A 17,507-nucleotide genomic window follows, 5' to 3' on the forward strand; every position below is an offset into this window, starting at 1 on the left:
CAGAGGGGCCTTCTATTTCTTCTCTGCCCTGAACTCGGATGCAGCACATAGAGCCACAGCAGCTGGTCTACAGTGATGCGGCAATAAACTAACAAATTAGACGGCAGAGAGACTGGGGTAAGAAGGAAGATTAGGCTTGTGATAGGCATGGGTGCGGCCCGGCCCTTGACCATAACACCTCAGCACTCATTTGTAGCGTGAGTAAATTTAACCCCATTTATTTAAGGGTCTTAGCCTGTTGGCCAAGTATGTCTCAGAAATAGTAAATATGATTAAAAACTGAGCGACACATCAGTAAACTCTGCAATCCTCAAGGTTGACAATCGAGAGACAGTTGTTTGACAGGGACAAGTGTGTCGGGTGCACTTGAGGAAGGAGACAGGGAGGAAGTCTTTGAATGAAGTAATCAACGGCAAAGCCTTTCTAGCTTCCTAGAATTCCACACAGACTCTCCTCAGGTGACACCCAACACTAGCCCTCCTGCCACTCAGCAAGCATGACCTCAACTGATAGCCGCTGTTCTTCGAGATGGCAGTAGGTACCCAACCCAAACACAGCCTTTCCTCCCCAGGACACCCCAACCCTTCCCCCACACAGGGCTCTCCAGTGTGAGGTTAGGCAGCATGGACCCAGACTCCACCCTTCACATTGGCCTGCACCCTCCTTGGGCAGGTTAACCCTCAATAATTTACCCAGCAGAGAAAGAGACACTGGCCTAAGCACTTGCCCAGCCCCAGCAGGGCTTGGAGCAGGCTGCTTGACAGCCCTCAGAAGCTGACCGCCATATTTAGATATTAGCATGCATCAGCGATCATGAGTAAATTATTCCACAAACAGAGCCTCGGCTGCACTGCAGGCAACATTCAGTGTTCGCCAGCAGAGGCACCAGGGAAACACAAAGCCAAGTAGACCAGGAACACTGAGGCCTAAGGAGCACCTTGCCTTCCGTACTTGGTGGCTCTGCACCTCCGAAGGGCCGCTCGCTGTACATGCACTTGTTACCCTGTTGGGGAAAACTATTTTAAGCCTAATTAGAGGGGTTCTTTTAAAAGAATGCAAATGCTTTTCATTTAGACATAAAACAAAATGCCACGACATTTCCTCCACCCATTTATCACAAACAAGTTAATTACTGTGTAACAAATCTTCTCCTGCCTGAACGTGGAGGTCTGGGGCTGCCGGTGAGCTGACTCAGGCATTGAGAGGAAGCCACAGGGCAGCCAGTAATAGCTCATGGCACGGCTCACCGTAAAACCACGACTGGGAAGCTCTGCTTGTCAAATTAAGTAAGGTTAAGCTCTCTCCCTCGGAATAACTCAATTATCAGGAGTCATTATCTATTTAGCACAGAACCTTCCAGAAGCTCCAAGCTCCACGTCTGCTCTGACAAGACACCCTCACTCTGTTCTCAGAGTGGCAAAGTTTTCTGCGCACCCAGGCCTTTCTGCACATCCTTGCTTGAGTTTGTGCAGGCTTCAGTTCTCACCTCCTTGTGTGTATAATTATGTCTAAGATATAAAAGCATCTTCGCTCCCAACATCTTGCACTGCAAGCTCAAGGTGAAGATGACAGGGAGAGAGCAGAGGGTGCAGCCCAGGAAGAAGTGATGTGGCCATGGCTATAAGCCACCGGAGGATGACCAAGAGGAGCGCAGACCCCCCTGAAATGTTGTTGATGGCCACACTCTCCCCTGATCTGGGACTGGCTATATGACGTTTACCCAGAACACACTAGGTGAGCCCAGGCCAGTACCCTCCATGCTGCCAGGATCAGAGCATACAGTAGGGCTACAGGATGAAAGTACACAGTAGGGTCTGGCTACACACACAGTCATGATGGCTGAGAGATTCAGGAAGCATGGCAAAAAAAAAAAAAAAAAAAAAAGGAAATGTCTTTTCTGTTGTAGACACCCCTTGTTGCCAAATGGTATTTTTCTCTTGAGTCCCTGGTTTGTGCGTATGGCAAGATCTCTGTGTCTCTGTGTGTTTCTCAGGAGCTCCCAGTTGCCAAATGGTATTTTTCTCTTGAGTCCCTGGTTTGTGTGTATGGCAAGATCTCTGTGTCTCTGTGTGTTTCTCAGGAGCTCCCAGAGGCCTCATGCCCCATGTCAGCGTGGTGGACTCCAGAATGCAGCAAGGACAGGGATGAGCTGCACTTGACTTGGGAAGGTGGTCCACTTCATCACATTCCACATGAAAACACACACGTGGCTCCTGGGGTGTCCTGAACACACTTTCTCACGGAGGCCCACCCATTCCACACCTCAGCCCACTGCCTGAAGGGTTTTCTTTCTTTCTTTTTTTTTTTTTCCTCTTTCTTTGTTTCTTTTTCTTATTTTTAATGATCATCAATGGTCAATGGCTTTGGCTTCACAACTCATAAAACAAAACAAAAAAAAATCAAGAAAAGCTGGATATTGTCTTAGTTCATATAATGTGCAAGAAACAAGAATATCAGAGACTCCTGCTAGAAGGAAGCCCGTCAGTCTGGGAGTTTATGTCAAAGGAAATTCAAGCCGCTTTTGAGTCCACACAGAGCACTGCTACAAGGTGGACATGCCTAGAACCAGCACTCACTGTGCTGGGAAGAGCTTCCACACACCTGTACACACCTGTTCCCACCTATACACACTAGTTCCCACCTGTACACACCTGTTCCCACCTGCACACACCAGTTCCCACCTGTACACACCTGTTCCCACCTATACACACCAGTTCCCACCTGCACACACCAGTTCCCACCTGTACACACCTGTTCATGGACAGCTGCTCTATTTCTTAGAATATAAACCTGCTGGGAGAACTCAACAGCCTTAGGGCTTCAGAGCCAATGTAGAACTTAGCCTTTTACACTTTACAGCCCACTTCCCCTGTCTCCGTGAAATCAGTTCAAACTTCTGGGAAACTGGGGCCAAGAGCAAACGCTCTTCAACTCTGAAACCCCCCAGAACCCAGCTTCTTATTTCTCGCTCTATGCAAACAGAAAGTTTAATTAATTTGCCTGGAAAAGGGAAACAGATAGACGTGTGACGCGCTTTCCAGCCGCTATCTAGCCCCTCACACACCGTGGTTCTGGAAGCTGTCTGACGCCCCTCCCTGTGTGTGTTTTCCTGCCGTTGGAGGGGCAGTCGTGAAAGCCACATGCCACATTTGGGAACAGAGCGTCTGTGGGCTTATTTACCGAGCTCCCAACAACATCGTCTGCTTTGTCACGCATTTCAAAGTGGGGATAATTTAAGAGTCCTGCATTCCATACATAAAAACGCTCAGTACGGAGGTCTCTCTGCATGGCTGCACGGCGTTGGGTGACAGTGTTCCTCCTAAATTCCACGTCGTTGCCCAGGAAATGATTCACCTCAATCCAAAATGACAGGAAAGCCTTCAGAATCATTCACTGCTTGCAAAGAGCCCCTCAGGTGGGCCAGTGGCGCCTCATCCATTTCACAACCATCTCTTTTCAGAGAGCAAGGCTCGAAGGCCTGCCACCCCGTCCCTCCACCATCCCCACAGCTGGTCCTACCTTTGAGTAGTTTCTCTCCTTCCAGGACATTCGGGGAGATCCGCGCAGTGTAGTCTTCTTCCGAGAAGCCAGCCTTACAAGCCTCTCTGACTGTAAGATCCTCACGGTGGGCCTGGGGATGGAAAGGTGAGTGTGAAACCAAGTAAGTTCACGGAAATGTAATCCAACCCACCATTTGTCACGGCCACCTCAGGAGCCTCTGGCTTAGATGTGCAGATAAACCACCATCTCCACCCAGAGGTGGCACTGGGATCCTCAGGTCTCTGAGGGACTTCACTCAGGTTGGATTGGTCCAGGCTGGGAGGGTCATCCCACACTGGACTGCTGTGGGGACTTCTATGAGAAACACAGGCTCAGCTGATGCCTAGATCAGGTACCAGAGGGGCTTTACTGGCAATATGGGGGGTGGGGAGGCAGACAGAAGTGCCAGGATAGGTGGGTGAGCAGCAGCAGCAGCAGCAGCAGCAGCAGCAGCAGTAGCAGCAGCAGCAGGCTTTACCAGTGGTTTACCCATCCATAGGCAAAACCAGACCCCTGGAGGGCGGGGGCCAAGGATCTGCTAAGAACTGTCTCTCCAGGCTGCAGAGTTCTGCCTTTAGGCTAGGTGAGAAGGAGGCAGCCTCCCTCTGCAGGCCACAGGGGTGGAGCTCCAAGAAAGGGAGCTGACAAATTCAGTGATTCCAGGTTTGTTTCCAAGCTGAGCAAATAGAGTGACCAGTTCTGCCATTAGGCTGCAAGGGGGCAAGGCGCTCCGTGTGTGTGTGTGTGTGTGTGTGTGTGTGTGTGTGTGTGTGTGTGTGTGTGTGTGTGTGTGTGTTGTGTGTAAGTTCACCCACCCAATGTCCTGGACTCTTATGTACCCAGCAGCCCCATTTAAAGCCTAGCCAGGAGAGAGGGCTTCCCCGCCTACCAGAAGGGCTTGCTCCCTCCTGCTCTGGAGTTTAGATTTGTAGGGAAGAGAAGGCAGTGGGCAGAGGGTTCCACCCAAGCTACCAGGAACCAAGAAAGATAGCAGGTGTCCCCACTAATCCAGTCCGCTATGGAGGAGAAGCTCTAGGCGCCCTGTGCCTGGTGAGCGAGCTCAGGGAGCCACAGGCACAGCCGGCACCCCGCCGGCTAGGCTATGCCTGCCGCCAGAGCGGAACGCGCTTCCCTGCCGGCCGAGTCCTCCAGCTGCGCGAAACGGCGCCGCCCGGGTTCGGCTGGGAAGCCACCCGCAGCCCGCAGCCTGTAGCTCAGGCTTGGAATCCCATCCAGGAGGCTGGGAGAGGGCGGGCCGCGTTGGGGATCTTTCCTGGGCCAAGCTCAGAATCGCGTCCGATTCTTGGAGGCTGCAGCTTCGAAATGCACTTGCAGCCCGCGGGAGGCGAAAGTCGGCCGGGAAAGTTTCTGTCCTCCCGGGGCGTGTTCCCGGCGCACAGCAACGGTCCGGTGGCCTCAGATCGAGCGGTCGCTAGCCCTGGTTCATCGCAGAGATTACCTCGGCGTGGCTTAGAGCAGGCCACCGGACCGAACGGCCACGAGAGGGGGTTCGGGCCACTAGCTCTCCGCCCAGGGTCGCCGTGGGAGCTGCCGCTAAGCCGCGCAGAGGCCCCGCAGCGAGCCGGAGCTCCGGGCTAGAACCGGCTGGGAGAGTGCAGAGATGGGGCGGGGATGATAGCGCGGGTGTCCAGCCGGTGTCCCTGGGCTCAGTGTTTCATTCTCCTGCCGCACCCTCTTCCCTGTCCCTCTCTAAGTAGGGAAGACCCTTCAGACACCTCAGCTACAGCCTGAGCCCCTTGGTCGCCTCCGCCTCCCATCGCAAGCCGCGCTCCGCAGCACCCACGGGACCCGGGCAGGCGCCCGGCGCTGCCGACCCAACCCCAGCGCGCGGCTGGAACTCGGGATTCAGGGCTGCCGGGCAGTGGAGGCGAGTACTAAGCTGCGGAGTGCGGCCCCGAAGCGCAGAACGGGCAACGAGATGGCACCCCGGGTCCCTCCCGCTCCGCCCCGAGGCTCCGGGCTCCGATCCCGGGCGGCGGGATGAGAGGACCGGGAGAGCCCAGCTAGCCCCAGGCGTTGCTGGATCGTCCGTGAGCGGGAAGGCGGCAACTTACCCGGAGCGCGCCCGAGAGCCCGAGCAGCAGCAGCGGCAGCACCGAGCCCGTGGTCATCGTCCCCGCTGCGCCGCCCCGGCGCTCGCCCGGTGCCCGGCTTCCCCCGCCGCGGCAATGCTCCGCCCGCGCCCGCCCTGCTGCTCCCCGCGCTCGCCGCCGGGGCTCCAGGAGCCAGGCCAAGTGGGCCGGCGGCGCGCTCCCTCTGGCCGGTGCGTCCGCCGGCCTCGCAGCCGCCCGCGCCTCTGTTCCGCGCGCTCGGAACTGCAGGTGAAGCCGCGCTGCTGCCCTGACGAGGCCCCGCCCCTCCGGCCGGGCCTGACGCGGGCCTTAAAGGAGCCGCTTCTGTGCCCACTTTCACAGCCTGCGGGCCTGGTTGCTCGCTGGACGGTTGGCTTCCGACTCGCAGGACGTCTAGAACCCCATTTGGGTAGAAGCAGCCCAGGACACTCGCTCTCTAGGAGCAAAGACTGTGTGAACTGAAGATGGTACTGGGATCCCTGTCCCCAAGTTAGACATCCTTTATAGATTGTGGGACCCCTTCGCCATCACACCGTGACGTGACCTTAGGTCAGCTTCTTTCCAGAGCCCACCGTACAGTGTGGACACTTCCCCCCAGCCCTTGTATCATCTAAGTGCCCTGACACGGGCCTTTGTGATGGCCTCCAGGCTGCAGAGCAGCTCAGGAATATACCTAGGGAGGTCAGAAGAGAAGGGAGAAGGGAGGGGCTGGCAAAGCGCAGCTGACCCCTTATAATGTGAGCCTAGCTCTGGCTGCACCCCAAGGTTTGGGAGGGTCCTACCTCCCCCACTCTCACACACCCCCCTCACCCCACCCCCACCCCGCTGCTCTCATTCCTGTTTGTGCGCCAAAATGTACTTAGGCTTGAAAAGGCAGGGAAAAAGTCAGAGGCCCTGGGAAGGAAAGAACTCCAGCAGGCAGGGCTGTCAGGCCGTCAGCTCCCTGAGCAGGCCCGGCTCCATTTGCTTTGCATGGGCAATTTCCAACCCTGACTGCAGGCATTTCTTTAAGAATCATATCGCTCCCGTTGAAAAATAAGGGCAGCTTGGAATGTGAGTGAAGGCCTCCCCATCCCTCCCCTGGCTTAAGCAATGTAAGAGAAAAGTGGTGCGTTTGCTCGGATATTTCAAATGTTCCTTGTCTCCCTTCTGGGGGAATCTGTGTCTAGAATAAAATAGTTGTGGTTTGAGAGGAGTGAGTGAAATCACCCCAAGGTCAGAATCAGCTTGGACAGAGAGGTCCTTTCTGTCTTGCCTCCCCCCCTCCCCTTGCCGGCCCCCAATGGTGGATGGCACCCTAGGCTGTTGGCTGGTCTACTGGCTAGCACTCATGCGGTGGGAAGTTAGGGTCTGGTTAACTATGAGGCTGGGTCTGGCTGTACTGCCAAGTGTCTGAACACCAAGCCTGTGCCAGCTTGTCCCTGTCCTACAGATTGCCTCAGTGTTGGCCTGCCAGGGCACAAGAGAGACTACTCACCTGACATGGCTGGCTAGGCAGTCTTCAGACTCTGGTGTGGCCTTTTCTGAGGAGACAAAGAAACACTCACCCCAGATAGAGAGAGGTACCTAAGACCAAAGAAAGACATGAGTGTAGCATGGTGCTTTGTCAGTGAGCGTACTGGGGTTACTTGCAGGAACACAGGGACAGGGGGTGGGGGTGGGGTGGGGGGCGAACACTGTAGACTCAGACCCACTGTACAGTCAGGAGGAGACAGGAACGCCTCCTTCTGAAGCGAGTGCACACGTCCTGTAAGACATGCTTCCCTGCAGAGCACACTTCATCCTGTCCAGATGACAGTTTGCTCAGCCCTCCTCTTCACTGTGTTGTATCGAGATGCCACCATGGGGGCCACGCTGTGTTCTCAGGAAGCCTAGGCACAGAGCAGCAGGCAGTCACCTGAAAGAGCCCCTCCTCTCTGCAGCTTATGTTCCTGGCAGACAGCCATGTCAACTTTTGGGGCCAGGCCTTGGTTCTGAGGAAGCAGGTGGGTCCTTAGGACATCTTACTGTTGTTTAGGCTTAAGTGTCAGAGACATGCATTGTGATTCCTGACAGAGCTTGCCACCCTGGCATCAACCAGCCCTACTGTGAGTGAAGGAACACTATGTAAATTAATCTCCCCCAAGGGGTGCAGTTGTAAACGTTCCCATTGCACAGCCAGGCAGAGGGAAGTCTAGAAGCTGGAAGCTGGCTGCCAGCAGACAGGCCCCAGGACCCCTGGAATGGGCAGAATTCACCAGACTTACTTATTTGAGGAGTCAGCTCCGGCATCTTGCAGGAACCCACGTTTCCAAGAACATGGCTCAGAAGCGTTGCAGTAACCCATGCGAGTCCAGTAGAGAGCATTGCTCTGTCAGGCTTGTTCTGAGGAAAGCGGAGAGGGCATGCTGAGACAGGCAAACACAAAGCAGCTCTTCCCAGCTACTGCCCTAGTCTGTCTCTTGCAGTCTGCCCAGGCACATGACCAAGGGAGCTTGCTTAAAAATATGGATTCTTGGGCCCCTTACCCACTGCTCCTTACTGAAATCCACTCTCTCTGAGACACACACACACACACACACACACACACACACACACACACACACACACACACACGCCCATGCGCCCCCCCCCCCACAGGCACTGTCATCTACACATACACACACACACAGGCACACACACATGCACTGTGATCTACTCACACACATATGTGTGCACACGCAGGCACACATGCGTGTGCACACACGGGTGCGCTCACACTATCATCTACCCAGGAAGTAATGGCAGATCCCTAATAGACATACAGATTCCCCAAGCTCTCTGCAACAAACAAACTGCATTTTCCCTCCCTCTCTTGCTCCCTCTTTCCTTTCCTTTCTATTTTAAGGCCCAGGTTGACTTCAAACTGTCAACAATCCTCCTGCCTCAGCCTCCTGAGTGTGAGGATTACAGGGGTGAGCCAATATTATCTTTTCCTTAAGCTCCTTTCCCTCTCTTAAAGCTCATACTTAAATCTATAAGAAAAACTTTTTTCTTCATCTTCTGTCTTTGCTTCATACAAACAAAGGAAGGAAAGAGCCTGGCACCATCAGCGCTGTCCAGGCAATAGGATCTTAGACCCTTGGACCTCTGCATTTAGCAGCTGCCCTCGTGGACAGCAACACTCCCCAACATCCGAAGCGTAGACAATGGCTCCGTAGACACTGTTTCCCATGGAGAGCCCAGGACCAAGGAGCCTCAGGCCAGGCTGCTTCCTGGGCCTTGGCTCTGCCACTGCCTGTTGGTCCTGGATGGGAAGCCACTGAGGCGTCGGGACCTGAGGGAGGTGCACTTTTGTTCTGAAGAGAAGTTTTAAAGAGGCATTGGGGAGGGGGGCATCAGCTTGACTGACTTCAGCACCTAAAAAGCTATTGATGTTAGCAAGCGGGTAGTCTTATATACACCCACCTGCTGGGGTTCCTGGCAAGGGGTTCAGCTTCTGGCAAGTCAAAGGCTCACAGACCTCTGACTTTTCCTGTATTTGTAGTTTTCACCCCACCCCCACCCCCGTGTGTGTGTGTGTGTGTGTGTGTGTGTGTGTGTGTGTGTGTGAGAGAGAGAGAGAGAGAGAGAGAGAGAGAGAGAGAGAGAGAGAGAGAGAGGGCACATATATGTGGAGACCAGAGGCTGACTCCTGTATCTTCTTCCATTGCTTTCCTCTTGTTAATACCCCAGGTCTCTCACAGAACCTAGAGCTGCTGTACAGTGAGCCCCAAGTCTCCTCTTGTCTCCTCTCTTGGATGCTGGCTTCACAGATGCGTGTTGCCACAGGTGTCTTTTTAAGTGGGTGCTGGGGATCCAGACTCGGGCCCTCATGCTGTTGAGGCAAGCATATTAATGGTTGAGCCAATCTCCCCAGCCTGCATTTATCATCATCGTTTGGGCACCTCAGTGTTAAGTGAAAAAGCTGTCTTGTAAAGAAGGCAGAGTTAGAAAAAAAAAATGTGTTCATAAAAATAAAGCCAGGTCCTTGGGGGAGGGTTGTTGAGAATCTTCGAGGCAGAGTGGAAAGGAATGGAATCTCCTTGCTACCGGCTCCTGAAAGCCTCTTCGCGCAGAGGACAGACAGCTCTTAAGGGAAGGAGCAAGAGAGATTTGGAGAGGGAGTGAGGGAGAGAGCGAACAGCACAAGTAGTTCTCTTTATGCAACTGCAGCATCACTTACCTGCCTGGCCAAGCTTCCCTGGGAACAAGAAGGCGGAGGCATCCTTGCACTGTTCGACTTTTCATATTGCAGCCGCTCTTTCCCTTCAGTATCCATTGTCACTTACAGCCTGCCGAGCCTCCCTGTGAACGCCTGGAATTGTGCCCTCGTGCAATCAATCCCAGTGGTGTCCCAAACAGGAAAAAGACTTGCATATGTGGATGGCCCATCGTGGCCCCTTTTCAGAGATCTCTCGCTCACCTCCAACTTTTGGCAATCCTCCTGCCTCAGCCTCCCCAGTGCTAGGGTTATAGACTTGTAACAGGGCACCCAGTTCCTTGCTGAGATTCTGCAACAAGGAGCAGTGGGACTTGGACGCGGTGCTTGGTAGCCAGGGTCCCCCCTGGTGCAGAGACCGATGCAGGCAAAGGAAAGGCAGGTCAGTCCTGGCTCCCCATCTTCCCCCTTTGACCTCACATCCAGCCTGACCACAGCCGATTAGGAGTCCAGAAGCCATGCCAGGCCTCACTCTGCCCCTCAGCACCCTCCTCTGGCTCCCATTGCTCTTTCCCTTGGGGCAGGAAAGCCTTGGGGCAGGAAAGGCTATCATACCTGCCCCTCACTCTGCACCACAGCTGGCATCTGTTTATCTGCTCCCTGGTCCCTCAAAGAGCATAGATGATAAGGGGCGCAGCATGCCCACCCACTCCTCCAGCAGGCAAGATGCCACCTTTTCGACACTTGCAGTGACGTTGGCTGTGTCTGCCACTCTGACACATGTCCCATTATTCCATTTTGCCAAGGATGAAACTAAGGACTGAAGCTAGCAAAGGAGCTTGGGGGGGGGGGGGGCAGGGGCAGGGGAGGAGCCTCATGATGCCTCAGTCCACTCTCGTGCCATTAGCCACAGCACTGTGGTGTTTGCTGGGCCCATAGGAAGGGACACAGAATGTCGAATGCATCTGTAAAGTAGGATGCACAACTCAAAAGGGAAACATCAGGAAAAAAAAAGCTGTCAAAATGAGCAGCTGTCAGAGTGGACAGGTCAGCCGGGGACAGACGCAACTCTCCTGTGACCTGAGTCATCGGTCGCCCTGTTTTGTTGCTGCTTTGCTTGTTGGGTTACTGCCTGCTATTAGAAAAGGGGGTGCCAGTGGCAGCACTCACTCATGACCTGGCATCTGTCTAGTCACTTGCTGTGCTGGTGTATAGAAGTGTTTGGCAGGGGGAGAGGAAGTCAGGGTGGAGTTACTGACAGATAGCATCACACACATCATGAGGGCGGGGACCCTGTCTCCCAGGAGTGTGGTGATGCCCCCCATTCAGCCTCAAAAAAATCTCCGCATGTGGATAAAGCTGTGCCTTTCTTGGATTCAGTGCTTTTGGTGACCCAGATCCCAGGCTCTCAGTAGGTCAAAGATTGACTTTTCACTTTTTAAAAAGATCACTGCCATTTAGATTCCCCTCTAAAACACACTCCAAGTCCATGCACTCTCTCTGGCCAGTTGAGATATTTCTGTTTGTTCCGGAACTCCTGCAGCTTCTTTATGTTCAATATACTTTGCACACCAGGACTGAGAGATCTGCTGAAAAGCTAGATCTGAAGTGGTCTGTTTGCAGATGGCCCCTTTAGGCTCTTGATAGCTTCTCCACAGCCTGTGCGATGCTGTGCCACCTGGCTTCTGGCAAGTCCTCGCTCCATTGTCACCCTCTACCCCCATCCTGGGACCTGAACTGGCTCTGGAGTTGCTTCAACATTCTTTATCCAGCTTCCCTGCTGACCACAGCTCTTCATGAAGTTCCACCTAAGGTCTGAGGAACCCTGGCCAGTCTGAGAGACACAGACAGAAACACGCTGGCTCTCAAGCCTCCAGTGTCTCCAATGGGGCCATCTCTTGCCAGCGTTCGGTGCTGTCTGTCCCCAGCACTCCTTGCTTGTGCTCCACACACATCTGATTGAGCTCTGGAGGAATAGCTGAGAAGGGGGGCGGGTGGCCTCAGCAAGGCAGCCTGGAGTGGGGGAGGAGCTGTGTGTCTGCACCTTTCTGAACCATAACCCAGGGCTGAAGGGGTGGGGTGGGTGGACTCCTACCGAGGGAGAGCACGAGAGCAAGTGAGAGGGTGAGTGGGATGGGATCCCAGAGGTGGGGGTGGGGGTGGGAGAGGCAGAGGGGGGCTATAAAAACAGGCGTTCAAGGAGAGGAAATGAAATTAAATAGTAAAGTGGATAATATCAGATTTAAACGGAGGAAGACCAGAGGGGAAGCAAGGAACATGAACAGACAGAGTGGCCATAAAAACACAGACATGGAGAAAATGGAAAGAGAGTGGAAGTGGGCTGTACGGGTTTAAGTGTCTGCCTGGAATTATGAGGACTGCCCTGACAAGATGCTCCCTGGCTTCTGAAGCCCCAGAAAAACCTGGGGACACAGCTATGAGCAGCCAACGGGTTGTGAGCCCTTTCATGTTGTATATAAGCAGGTTTGTTGCTGAACTTGGGGACCAGTCTTGTCCTCTCTCAAACATGAGTCCCATGCAGCAACATGAGGCTGAGTCCCTGAGGACAGGTATTCCCAGCCCAGGTTCTGCCACCCAGGTGACCTGCCTGCCCAGGTGGGTACCCTACTCAGCTCCTGTCCCACACTAAGTAGAGCCACCTGGAGAGGTCCCGGGCACCTCAGCATGGAAGGAACAACACCGTCCTTCCAGCGAGAGCCTCCCTCCCAGAGGCAGAAGGATGCTGTCTTAGTCAGGGTTTCTACTGCTGTGATGAAACACCAGGATCAAAAAACTTGGGGAGGACAGGGTTTATTTGGCTTACACTTCCACAGCACTGTTCTTCACTGAAGCTAAGTCAGGACAGGAACTCAACCAGGGCAGGAACCTGGAGGCAGAAGCTGATGCAGAGGCCATGGAGGGGTGCTGCTTACTGCCTTGTTCAGCCTGCTTTCCTTTAGGATCCAGGACCACCAGCCCAGGGATGGCCCCACCCACAATGGGCTGAGCCCTCCCCCATCAATCACTAGTTAAGAAATGCCCTACATCCCAGCATTCAGGGAGAAAGAGGCAGGCCGATCTCTGTGAGTCTGAGGCCAGCCTGGTCTACAGAATGAGTTCTGGCCAGCCAACTCTACACAGAGAAACTCTGTCTTTAAAAAAGAAAGAAAGAAAGAAAGAAAGAAAGAAAGAAAGAAAGAAAGAAAGAAAGAAGAAACACCTGTCAGCCAGATCTTATGGAGGCATTTTCTCAATTGGGATTCATTCCTTTCAGATAACTCTGCTTGTATCAGGTTGACATAAAATTAGCTAGCACACATTTAATGCCAGCACTCAGGAGGCAGAGGCAGGTGGATCTCTGTGAATTCAAGGACAGCCTGGTCTACAAAGTGAGTTCCAGGACAGGCAGAGCTGTTACACAGAGAAACCCTGTCTCACACAAAGGAAAACAAAACAACCCCCCACAAAAAAACAAAACAAAACAAAAAACTAGCCTAGCCAACACAGACGCACAATACGATGAAAGAGATGAAAGAAATGTGGTCTCGGGTGGAACTCCGGCATCCCAGCACACAGGAGCTGGCGGTGGTGGGGCACATCTGCAGTCCCAGCACTGGGGAGGCACATTGGCCAGCCAGTCTAGTAGAATCTGTTAGCTCTGGCTTTGGTGAAAGACCTTGTATCCCAGAGGGCTTTTACTGTCAACTTGTCACAACCTAGAATCACCTGAAAGTCTCCATTGAGGGAGTTTCCAGATCAGACTGGGCTGTGGGCGTCTCTGTGGGGATTTGTCTTGATTAATGCTGAGGGCCCATCCCACTGTGGCAGCGCTCCCCCTAGGCAGGTGGTCCTGGGCTGTCTAAGAAAGTAAGCTGAGCGTGATCCTTCAGAGAAGCCAGCAAGCAGCACTCCTTAAGGTCTCTGGTTCAAGCTCTGCTTGAGATCCTGCCCCGCTCTCCCTCAGTGGCTGACTGTAACCTGTAAGCGGAAGTGATCCCTTCTTCCCTAAGTTGCTTTTCTAAAAGCTCCGTCTCAAAAGGTAAGATGAGAAGTGATTGAGGAAGTCACCTCTGGACTCCTAACACATGTGCATACATGGGCATCTGCACCTTCCTGTGTGCTGCACAACACACACACACACACACACACACACACACACACACACACACACACACAGAGACAGAGAGAGACAGAGACAGGGACACAGAGAGAAACACTGGTGACTGTCACATATGGAGGAGGCAGCAAACACTGGACCAGTGTGCTGAGAGCTGGGCATGGAGAAGACAAGGTGAGCAGGTACCATAGGCCCTCCTCAACCGCAGAAAAGATCCCCTCCCTCCTCGTTCCTGGAAAGGGCCCAGCAGAGGGCATCACAAAGCGTGACTTCTTCTGGACGCTTTGCAGGGCCAAGGAAGAAAGAATGAAAGGCAGAGTTGACGCAGACGGAGCTGCGCACAGCCTGTGTGAGGGTGTGTTGGCACCAGAGGTGCTCACCTGTTGAGAAGGCCACCAGCCAGCATCTTAGTCCAGCACAGCTGCGCTCCTGGGCAGAGGTGAAGAGCAGATGTTGGCATCAGGTAAACTGAGCCAGTCCGGTCGAGTCCTGTCCCTGATGCTGCCGCTTTGGGATCTCCTATATTCCTTCGTGAGCACAGTTCTGGGCCTCACTTCAACACCACAGAAGGACTGACTGGGGCACTCACAGTCTGGTGAAGAAGCTGAGCCCAGGACGAAGACTCAGGTTCAGTGTGTGCGTGTGGTAGCCACACCACAGATTCACATCCCTGGACTCAGCCTGTCTTTACTCTCTTCCACGCGGAAGTCGGCCACGTAGCGTCAGCCTTCGTGCACAGAGGAGACATGCCAGCTCTGGCGTCCAAACACAGGTACCTCTCCCCTGAAGAGTGGGACAGAGGCTTTAGGATCCAGGCAGTGTGCTGGTGCAAGCTCGCCAGCCCAAGCAGCTACACCAAGCAGGGCCAGGTGTCTATCCCCCGTCCCTGAGCTCTCATCCTTAGTGTTGCCTTTGTTCCTCGTGCTAAGTAGACACCCCCTCCCCCACTTTAGGAAAATCAATAATTTATCTGTATCTTGAGCTCAGTTCATAGAATGCCTGGCCAGCATGTACAAAGTCCTGGGTTACATTCCCCCGTACCACATATTTTGGGTATGGTAAAAGATACAATTCCTGGACTCAGGAGGTAGAGGCAGGCAGATCGAAAGGGTCCTGGCAGGGTAGCTCAGTGGGCAAAGCTCCCCGAGGACTTGCAGTTGAGAACTGATTTTTTGCAGATTGTCCAATGACCGACAAACATGCACACAAGCATATAAAATAAATACATGTAATTTTAAAATCTTTTAAAGGTTTTTTTTTTTTAAGAGTTGCTTTAGGTTTACAGGAAGATTGGTCAGGAAGTATGGGAATTAGACTGGCTTCCCCTACCCAGTGTTCACACAGGTGTTCCTGGGGCACCCACCAGTGAAACAGCCTCCCCCCCCCACTATTGCAGTGAGATTGTAGCAGTTGATAAACATATGGCTACACCGTTCCTGAGATCTGGGCTTTACAACACAGCTCCCTTGTGTGAATGGGAACAGTGTGGCCAGCTTGATGGTGCCACTCAGGTGAATCTCCCTGGCTAAGCATCTTTACTGCTCCCTTCTAGCCTCCTCCCCAACTCAGGAAACCTCTGCCCTCTCTAAGTCTCCCACAGTGTTCCCTTCTCCAGGATGTCTGGAATCAGAATGTAGGACCTTTCTGGAGCCTTCCTCCTCTTAGCTGTCTGAAGTTGAGGTTTTTTTTTTTTCATGTCCTCACAGCTTGATAGTGCTTTTTCATGGCTGGCTAATATTCTATAATAGAATTGGTGGGGGGGCAAACAGACAGGTGTTTCTTTGTCTACCCCCCTACATGAACTGCAGATAAAGCACTGACGTCTTTTCTTCTCCGCCCTCCTTCCTAGCTGCACGCTTCCTGCTTTCTGCCTCCCCTGATGGATTGGCGGTGAGCGGTTCTGACTGGCAAGCAAGCTACCTGCGACCTACTTAGAGCACCTCTGTGCTGTGAGCCCCTGGGGATCCCCATGAACCTCTCTCTGTGAATCCCCATGAGCTTCTATGCACCCCACAAATCCCTATGAGTCCCTTGAGACCCAGCAAGTCCTGGGAAGCATCTTTCATAAGATGTTGTTTTAGTCACCAACAAACAGAAGCATGCTGGTTTCTTTTCCACTCAGGAACCTCAGCTCCAGACCAGCACAAATAAAATAAGATATTTTGCATCCTTCAGGTCAGTCTTCTCCCTTCTTGGTGTCCAAGCACAGTTATGATTTTTTTTCTCCCTCATTTGCATATCATAGCCAGGAATTCGCATTCTAGGTGAACACATTTTGTTCTCAGCAATAATGGCCTTTAGTGGCTTGACAAGGTCCTCTCTACCCATTTTGGTGGGGAGCTGGTGTTCTGAGGAGCACCGTGAAGCACTGGGAGAGAAAGCCCAGCACAACCCATTTGGTTTGAGGCACCCATGAGGCCCAGGGGTCTGGAGTGTTTCCATCCAACTTGACCCCAGGGAGAGAAGAGGTGCTCTGGTCCCTTCACGGATGGATGAGTGCATAGGGCATCGAGGTATAGTTCACACCCCCCCCCCTTTCCTTTTGAGGCTGGTTGCTTAGCCTTGACTTCTTGAGAGAATCCCAGACTCAAGGAAGCAGCAATGCCAATGGCAGATGTGTGTCGACTGACTTAGAGGAAACCAATGCAGAGAGACCCTCCTGTCAGTCCTGGATCCCCAGACACTGGAGTCTGAGGGACAGGCCTGAGGAATGTGGTGTCTCAGGGCTGTCTCCTCACCTCAGTCATCCCTTTAAGGTCACATTCCCAGGAACCCCTGAGCAGTGGAGGCAGTAGGAAAAGGAAGTTTGGTGGGGGCAGGGGGGGGGGTAGGGAGCCGGTCCTGCTTTTGCCTAGAGAGTGTGTTTAGGGTGGAAGGTGAAGGAGAGATCCTCTGTGCTGGAGTGCACATGCTGGTGTCCCTGGGTACAGGCCGCCTACCCAGTCCAGACTTCTTAACTTCAGGCAGCTCTGTGGCTGTGTGTAGGCTGAGCTCAGAGGGGGAGCGAGAAAGAATGGGTGTGAGAGCAAGAGGCAGAATGAGTCCTGCATCCTTTGTGAAGCTAATCTCAAGTTGTCAGAGTGGGAAGTGATCTGATTATATGAGCTAACATCACATGGCCCGAGCAGGGGGGGGGGCGGGGGGGCGGGTTGCGGGGCGGCGGCGGGGGAGGGGGAGGAGGGAGGTGTGCTTCTGTGTGTCTTTGCGGGGCTCTCTAACAATGTCTCCTGAGAACAGAACTCCAGGTGCACACAGCCTTGGCTGGCCTCACAGCCTCCCTGCCCCTTCTTCCTGAGATGCTCTCCCAGGGTTTCCTGACTGCAGCTATATTGGAATCAGAACAGATGACAACACGAGGAGGTTTGTTAACTCACAAACCAGGCAGATGAACCGAGCCACACAGTGGGTTCCTGAAGCTTGTTCACTTCGCATAGCCTAGGCTTCCCACAGTCTGTCTCGACCAATCAGTTTCCACTCTCCTAGACCTGCCTCCCGCAGGATCTCCATATAGAATCAGGCAGCAATGGGCTTATTTCACTTAGCGTGGTCTCCAGGGGTCATCTGCGTGGCTGTTCATGGCAGGAGTTCCTGGTTAAAG

At 53.4% G+C, this 17,507-nt stretch overlaps 1 protein-coding gene and 1 long non-coding RNA gene across 2 annotated transcripts in view; one reads left to right on the forward strand and one right to left on the reverse strand.

Annotated features, from left to right (window-relative positions):
- Positions 1–5,846, reverse strand: part of CDH4 (cadherin 4) — a 468,514-nt gene extending 462,668 nt beyond the window's left edge. The window contains exons 1-2 of the mRNA XM_084777678.1: positions 5,616–5,846; positions 3,520–3,631 (exon numbers count right to left, since the gene is read on the reverse strand). Of these exons, the coding sequence (XP_084633804.1) occupies positions 3,520–3,631; positions 5,616–5,672 (169 nt within the window). The 5' untranslated portion in view covers positions 5,673–5,846. The remainder of the gene's footprint in view (positions 1–3,519; positions 3,632–5,615) is intronic.
- Positions 5,847–7,413: 1,567 nt separating this feature from the next.
- On the forward strand, positions 7,414–15,981 carry LOC311595177. The gene is made up of 3 exons (XR_014778350.1): positions 7,414–7,618; positions 14,200–14,681; positions 15,759–15,981. It is a non-coding gene; the product is annotated as an uncharacterized lncRNA (long non-coding RNA).
- Positions 15,982–17,507: the final 1,526 nt, after the last annotated feature.

This window comes from Acomys minous, assembly GCF_964271855.1.
Source record: "Acomys minous genome assembly, chromosome: 3".
In the NCBI taxonomy this organism is placed as follows: Eukaryota; Metazoa; Chordata; class Mammalia; order Rodentia; family Muridae; genus Acomys; species Acomys minous.